Source organism: Austrofundulus limnaeus, unplaced genomic scaffold (genome assembly GCF_001266775.1).
Source record: "Austrofundulus limnaeus strain Quisiro unplaced genomic scaffold, Austrofundulus_limnaeus-1.0 Scaffold355, whole genome shotgun sequence".
Taxonomy (NCBI): Eukaryota; Metazoa; Chordata; class Actinopteri; order Cyprinodontiformes; family Rivulidae; genus Austrofundulus; species Austrofundulus limnaeus.
In genome coordinates, this window is record NW_013952757.1 from 270,235 (window position 1) to 278,448 (window position 8,214).

Genomic DNA, 8,214 nt, shown 5'->3' on the forward strand with positions numbered 1-8,214 from the left:
ATATATACTTTAAATAAATATTCTCCTTTTTGAATTTTATTGGTGCACTTTAAGTGTATTTATTTATTAGTCAACTTATATATTTCTGCTTTTTTTGATTATGTCAGTTTTGGTCTTCCGTACTGCAGAAGCCTGATAATCATCCATTTATTCAAATCAGGTGTGTTGGAGCAGAGGAACAAGTAAAACATGCAGGGCTGCGGACCTCCAGGACCAGGATTGCCCACCCCTGCGCTAGTCAGAATTTACATGTCTAATATGTTTCAAAACAATTTCCGATATCTGGAATGAAGCCAATTTTATGTTAAATTGGCCTGCCATAGCAATTGCAAATGCAGCACAAAAGGCTGGTGTTGTCATGTTGTGTTGCCACATTGAGCTGGTACTGTAATAACTTCAGATATAAATTTTTCTTCAAACAGCTGAGGTCAAAGGAGAGAAAAGCTGAAACATTTCATTGGCTGAACATAACCTRACACAGAACCAGACTTTGCTTCTTTACAGCTTCTCTACAGTGAGCGTGTCACAAAGTGCTCCTTTCAGTTGTTGCACGTGGACACGTGTTCTGACATTTTATAGGGAGGTGGAGTATCTGTAGGTCTAGTTAGTAAAAACTTTACCCAGCACATGTCCGGGAAGTGGGGAGCTGTCTGTGGGGACGGTCCCTTCCTTCACAACACGCTGCTGGTGGGGGGAGGTGCGCTCCATTCAAACTGCCTGTCACACACACTACACCTCTGTCCGACCTGTTCACACTGCTGTTACAGAGACTTGTTTTCAACTCTTTACACTTTGGGGAAAATGTGCTGTTATGACCAGTCCAGAGGGATGGAAGTCCTTGTTAGTAAATCACAGTTAGTGAACGTTTAATGCTGAAAGGTTTTTTCCGGGAAATAAAAAAGAAAATACGAACAAAATGTTTGCATTTTGTTGTAAATAGCCAAAAAACTGACATCAGCGGAAAAAAAAGTAGATGAAAAAGCTGAATCTAGCAGAAAGAGCATGTTTGCTGAAATAAGCAGCAAAACAAGTGAATTTAGCTGAAAACAGCGAAAAAGTAGCTGAAATTGCAGAAAACAGCTGAAAGGAGCATTGAAAGTTTAAACGAACAGAAGAATGGTAAAAATCAGCAAAAGAGAAGCTGAAGGAAGCTAAAATTAGCACAAAAAAGTTGTAACGCACTGAAGGAGCTGAAAGTTGTGATACGTGAATTGTTGAAATAGGACAAAAATTGCGTAATGTTTTAACAACATTCACACAAATATGGGAAGACTGTTGGCCTGACTGTACACAAGAAACACAGCAAAGTTTAGTTGCTTATACATGTTATCCATGTGCTGAATGAAGGTTTCTATCCTGGGTGTGACATTGTTGAGGAATGTGTGGACTTGAATCGTGGCCCACCAGGCTTTAGGCCTGAGCCGAACATGGCAGTGTGGCTTCAGGTTCATCCTGACAGGTGCATCGATGCTGCTCTGGCTGCTGACATAATTGTAGGAAAATAGCTCCCCACACGTTTTAGAAGCTGGTGTCAGAGCGACGTGGACTCTGGCACATTAAAACAAAATACTCCTAACATTGTTTAAATGTGGCTCTTGTCTTGAGCAGTGGTTTGTCTCCTGATGGGCACTGACGGTGCAGCATTACATGAAGGTTTTAAAAAGTGGAGCTGTCGGCTGTGTGTTGGAGCAGTATCATAGCGATGAGCAGAGCTGAACACAGAGGACTCCTCTGAGGCTGCAGAGCGTAAACAAGAGATGTGATTGGAGGTTGGCCCGGTCTAGTCGACTCACTCAACTAGTTTTGGATCATATTTCAGACAAGAACCTAAACGTAACAATGTGTTTCAGATTGTGTGACATAGACAGTAAAGAGCCGTTTGTTTAATTATTAATACAAAACTAGAAATTATAAATTTTGTTTTTCTAGTTTTTTTATGGTGTGGTTTTGATTTGAAAGTTTTCTATCAGTCTGAGTTACATCTGTAAAAACAAAAACAAATTGTTTCTATTAGGGATGCACCGATATGAAAATTTCAGCCGATATCGATATCCGATATTATTATTGCTGTTATGGTCGATAACCGATATTTACAGATATTACACAAACACACACATTATTTAAACACGTTAACGCACAAACACATTTATGTCTTTTTTGATACCGTAAATAAACAACCAGACCTCTGACATGGCTCTACTTCAGTTATTCCTGGCTGTGCAGCGTCAATAGTAGGGGTGTAAGAAAATATCGATACACTGAAATATCACGATATTTCATTTCCCGATACTGTATTGATATTCTAAAGCCCTGAATCGATTTTTTTTTTATTAAGGTTTAAAATGTCAACTTTCCTGCCAGCCGTTCATTTTTATGTTATAGTTCAGCCTCTGACCACTAGTTGGCAGCAGTGAGCCAGCCATTTGGCTCCTCTACCTCTTGAGGTAGAGGCTATTGTTAAGTGTTGGGTGACCATATTGTAAATTAATATTAAAAACTAAAAGATGCAAAATATATATTTTCAAACTATTTATTGTCAAATTTAGTCTAATAATTGAAAACATGGATGAAATAAGAAATATGAAACAAATAAAATAAAACACATACAAAGCAGAACACAGCTAAATGTATCAAAAGCATGTCTCTGTAATATTAGAATTTTCTGAGACAATGAATTTTGGTTTTTCATTTTTTCCCCTGTAAGAGGTTTTTATTTAATAGAATTTTTGGACAAAAAAAATCGCAATATATTGCCTTGCTTATAGTATCGCAATATATCAAGGTATATCGTATCGTGACCCCTCTGTCATGATATGTATCGTATCGCCAAATTCTTGCCAATACACAGCCCTAGTCAGTATCACTATCATGATCAAACAGATGCCACTCGACCAAACGTTTTGCCTACCAAAACAGAAACAAAAAGCTAAAAAATGGAAAATCAATATCTGACATTAATATCGGCCCCGTTTTACATATCGGGCCGATACCRATATTAATGCCGATATATCGTGCATCCCTAGTTTCTATTAGAGTAATTATGTTTCTGTTTTTAGGGATGCAGCCAGGTCTTTATTTCTTTTCATAGCTTTAATGTAAAAATACAAAGTYTCTTGTGTTTTTTTTCCTTTCAATGACTCGACTGGTGAGTTCCAACAGGATTTTTATATTTGTCCTCATCACAAGGACTGTACTTCAGATGTACAGCTGCAGGTGATATCGCTATGTGTAACATGCTGTGGACACACAAACACATATTGTCCACTGACCTTTAATGAAGCAAAGCAAACACAACAATAAATAACATTTTATTAATGGTACAGTTATGTACAACAAAAAATAGTTTTGTAACTTGGATGATTTATTTACAAAGTGTTCTTCATATCTAAAAATGAGCATCTTGATACAAAAAACGCGATTTTTACAAAAATGTTTATTTACTTTTTATCTGCTTGAATTTACTTGAACGAAAAATGATCAAATATGAAACTTAAAATGTTTTAATACTGCAGAAGTGAGATTTGCAGATATTTAACGATAATTTATAAACACTTTAAAGTGACACTTTTATTCAATAAAATAAAAGCTAAACAGAGATACACCTTTGTWATAATCTTGAACATACAAATATACAACTTTTATTGTTAATATTGTTGAAATCCAAGACATTCTTAGAAACATTGCAACAGGCTGTACGTTTTGGCAAGTTTGGTCATGTCTGTACAACAACAACACTGTATATTTAATATTAGGGCTGCACGATATTACACAATCTTGCAGTGATGATATCAAGTGTGTTTTATGTCCTTTTTTTCTTTCCTTTCTTTCTAATCTGTACTTCCTACTCTGTGTGACCTTCAGCATGTTTGGCAATGTCATTTGTGTCCGATGTGACTTTCTGCTGCTATAAGACCCTGTTCTACTGGATATATTGCATTAGCATGACAAACACAACTTCCAAACTTCAAATGCATTAGTCATCAATCATTGCACGCTCTTTGTCTTATGAATATTTCACACTGATACTGGAACAACGATGTACTGAGCAAATCTATTTAATACAATGTATATTTTAAATATAGAAGTACCGGAGAGGTCGGGGTGTAACGCCTCCCCCAGCTGCAGTGAGTCAGTCACGCAAAAACAGGAACAGACGTTTATTAATGTATTACTTTGTGGGGGGGCCAGCCCAGGCCCCCCGGTCTAATGCCAGGGAAAAGTTAATGAGWTCCTGTCGGCTTTAAGAACATTGATAAGAAGCTCTTAGTTTAATTAGGTAAGGACTGTGTTTATGTGGGATGCCTGGAAGTGACATGTCTCCATGTCAGGGAGCTGTGGCACCTGATAAAAGTGACTCGTCCTGTTGTTCTGGAAACGCAGCGCTGCTTTAGCAGGGGGAGACATAAGCATATTTTTCAGGTTGTCCTGTTGACAAAACCTGGTTGTCCGCAAATCATTTTGGTTGTCCAAAAGAATCTCAAGAAAAATGTAATTTAACAAGCATATTGTTCTGTAGACAAAGTTTATTATATCTAATAGTTCTCAGTCAGCCAGGTTGACAGGATCTGTGTGAATAAAACTTCCTCATTCTCTTCTTTGAAATAGAGTATGTAAGGCTCAGGGAGTAAAGCAGCAAAAATGTTGCTAATAAAATCTAGAGGTTACCCAACATTCATAAACTTCTTTCTGCTCATAGGTCAAACATTTTCACTTAAATAGATTACCTTATTAAAAGTTACAGTTCAGTGTTCTGGTGGCTTTACCAAGTTTTTTCTCCCTTTCATTTTTTACAAATGACGGACACCCACGGCAGAGAACTTTAAAGTGAATGTTACCCCCTGTGAAAAGATAACTCAGCCCCAAGGCGAAATTTGAAAAATGCATCAAAGTGGGCAGGGGAGGGGGTGTGGATGGGCGGAGCGGAGGTGTGGCCAGAACGAGAGAACGTGACAGCCTCGGCTGAGCTGTCCGCCTCACAGGACAGAGGAGGTGGAGCGCTCCACGACAGCCTGATAGAAAAAAATAAAAACATACAGCTGCAGCTGCTCACAAGATCACTAGTTTAAATCAGGAATAAAAGTGTTGGGTCTTGTTTGACTGAAGTTTGGTCCGTTAGGGCTGCAGCTGCCCCGCTGGCTTTCTACCTTTTTTTCCCTCCTCCCCTCCCGCTGTGCAGGACGTACTGCTGGTTTGTGTGTGTGTGTGTGTGTGTGTGTGTGTGTGTAGAGAGAGAGAGACAGCAGCCAGCACCTCTCTCCACCCGAGGCTGAAGGTCAACAGACGATCATGCTAAGCTTGCTAACTGTTCCACCCTCTGACTGCTGCAGGGGCGTGTCTTAGAGAGAGGCTTTTATACCAGAACACAGCCGCTGTGACGAAACYGTGGAGAAGACACGTCACCGTGGAGAGCYGTTAACCAATATGCAAATTAGCCTGCAGTACCACTGCTCTACCCATATGAGCAGCAAAAACACGTTTTTAGACCAAATACTGTATTACAGATTTGAACAAATATGCACAAAAACATCACAATTAGCACAGAAACAGTACTATATAACATTTTAGACACATTCTAGACAGTTTATCAAATAAAAAAAGTTAATTTTGGGGTAAGTTACTCTTTAAATAATGTCTTTTTTTCTTGGCTGTCCACCGGACAACCAGGAGACAGGATCTGGTTGTCCGGAATGAAAATAGGTTGTCCGAGACAACCTGACCAATGGTTACGTCTACCTGTTTAGTGGAAWAGAAGTTCCGTCCAACAAGATTTGTTTTGTTCCAAGAGGCTGGAGCGTGGAGGAGCTTCGTCTCCTCTGGGTTCAGGTTCAAGGCTTTGCTACAGATGTAATAAACAGCTATGTGCTCTTATTCTCTTTAAACTGATCCTTTCCACCATCCAACATGTCGTCTTTAAATGTTTTATCATCCAAGTGAAAGATATTTAGAGCAAACTGAGAAGCTAACATTTAGGATTTAAATCTGCACGCAGGTGGAAAGTCTGATATAAAGTCTGACTGGGTGTTTACTTTTTCCTCCTCAGTTAAAATCCTCTTGTTCTACGTGATTTTCTACGGATGTCTGGCTGGGATTTTCATCGGGACCATTCAGGCAATGCTGCTGACGTTAAACGACTACAAACCCAAGTATCAGGACCGAGTCGCCCCCCCAGGTAAGCAGCACTCTCTCCTGTTGTAGTCGGCTCGCTGCGGCCCAAACATCAGCCCGGGAGCGGTTTGTGTAACAAACAGCTGTTTGGGTGTGCCTTCTGAGCAGCTCCTCTATCAGGAATCTTTCTGACCTCAAACACGCTCGGCCATTTTGTCCTTCACTCTGAACCGGTCGATGGTTCTCCCCCCAGGCTGCAGGGGGAACTAAAACGATCCGTGAGTCACAGCTGCCATGTTTACACTCTCTGGACTGAAATGGTTTGTTTTGCAGTGTCAAGAGCTCTCAAAAGTTTTTTTTTTTTTCTGCTTTCATGAGGGGGAAAAAAACAACAACAAACTTTCTATCTCATGAGAACACCATCTGAGCGTTCTGAAACTTCCTGCTCGCTCTGAGATGGGTTTTCGTGTGCCAGCCCTGGTGGTGCCGTGCCAGTGCTCGTTTGCGCGGCACATGCTTCAGCCTCAGTGGTATTTTTAGCAGCCATTGTAAAACGTTGGCCTTCACGCGCCTGCAGCTCTGACCACGAGCATTGACAATCACAGATCTGCAGCCTCGAACAGAGAGTCGGCAGTTCGAGCTGAAGCAACTTTCCAGTAGAGGCACGATTGAGGAAGCAGGTTTTTTTTTTTTTTCCCTCTGTCAGAGCAGAACCCGCCTCCCACTCTGAGGCTAAAAGTTTCCATTGTGAGACACACACACACACACACACATACACACGTGAGATTAGATATGGGTGGGGGCAGGGCGTTGGTGAACTTTCACAAGCCTTTAAATGCTCTTTCTCTGCCTCCAGAATAAGTTGTGGCTGTAATATAAAGAGATCCAACAGTAAATGAATGTCACGTTTCCTCTCATCGATCGTCTCGTTCTCCCTGTGCCCTGGCTCCTTCAAGCCCTGTGTGGTCTGTGGAAAATTACAGTGAGCAGACAGAGACCACCAGAGGAAAATCCCCAACATCCCACATTGTCTCAGAATAATACAGAAACCAGCAGCAGCTTTGTTTGTTCCTCCATACTTAAAAACAACTTGTACTGTATGACGACTTTTATTTGTTTATTACCGCATCTAATACCGACTCTGGTTTCAGGTCTGTCCCACACGCCCCGCTCAGACAAATCAGAGATTGTCTTCACACTGAGCGATCCAGAATCATATAAGAAGTACACTCAGACCATGAGGGACCTTCTGAAACTCTATGATGATGAGAAACAGACTGATCAGATGTTTGAGGATTGTGGAGGTGAGTTTGAGCAGATTGTCTTCCTGATGGTTTAACACACATCAGTCCAGATTTGTTACCCAGTCACAACTAATAACATTCATCTTCTTTGAGCAAAAGGGCATGGAAGAGTTTTATAAATCAAAGCATTCATTGTTTAAAATAGTAACATTTCATTTTCGTGCTGTAGGGTAGGGGTGGGCGATACTGGTCGAAAAAATGATCACGGTTAATTGTGGCATTTATCCGATAAAGATTACTAGGTGAAAATTGCACTTCCTTTTGACTGTAGGGAGGGTCGGTGTTAGCTTAGCATTAGCTCCTTGTTAGCATTAGTGTTAGTTCAGCACCACAATGAATTATATGTGAGTAATCGCAGTCATGACCAAATGCTAAACACTAATTGGTGACACTTTTTTTTGACATGATACAGTTTTGCCCAACTCTAGCTGGAACCTGGAAATGGAGTGTTAGCTTAGCATTAGTGTTAACTCTGTGCTGCAGTGACTTCTATAAGTCACTATTCACAGTAATTGTAAAGTGCCAAATATTAATTGGTGATAGTTTTTTTTTTTTGAAGATTAATTGCACACAATACAGTTTTGCCTGACAATACCATGTTTATTTAAATTATAGGTTAAATGTAGGGGTAGGGCTGCCACGATTAATCGATTAATCGACGACTAATCGATTATTAAAATAATCGATGACTAATTTAATAATCGATTAATCGTTTTCTTTCTTTTTTTTTTGTTCTTTACTATTTTTTCTCTCCAAACTGCTTTGACACCTTCCACTGCCACATCTACCTTTCTGTCCTTGACAC

The 8,214-nt window shown here is 40.0% G+C and overlaps 1 protein-coding gene across 1 annotated transcript in view; it reads left to right on the forward strand.

The window, feature by feature from the left end:
- Positions 1 to 8,214, forward strand: part of atp1b1a (ATPase Na+/K+ transporting subunit beta 1a) — a gene marked incomplete at its 5' end in the record, with an annotated part of 15,471 nt that overhangs the window by 3,155 nt on the left and 4,102 nt on the right. The window contains 2 exon segments of the mRNA XM_014023042.1: positions 6,041 to 6,169; positions 7,257 to 7,409. Of these exon segments, the coding sequence (XP_013878496.1) occupies positions 6,041 to 6,169; positions 7,257 to 7,409 (282 nt within the window).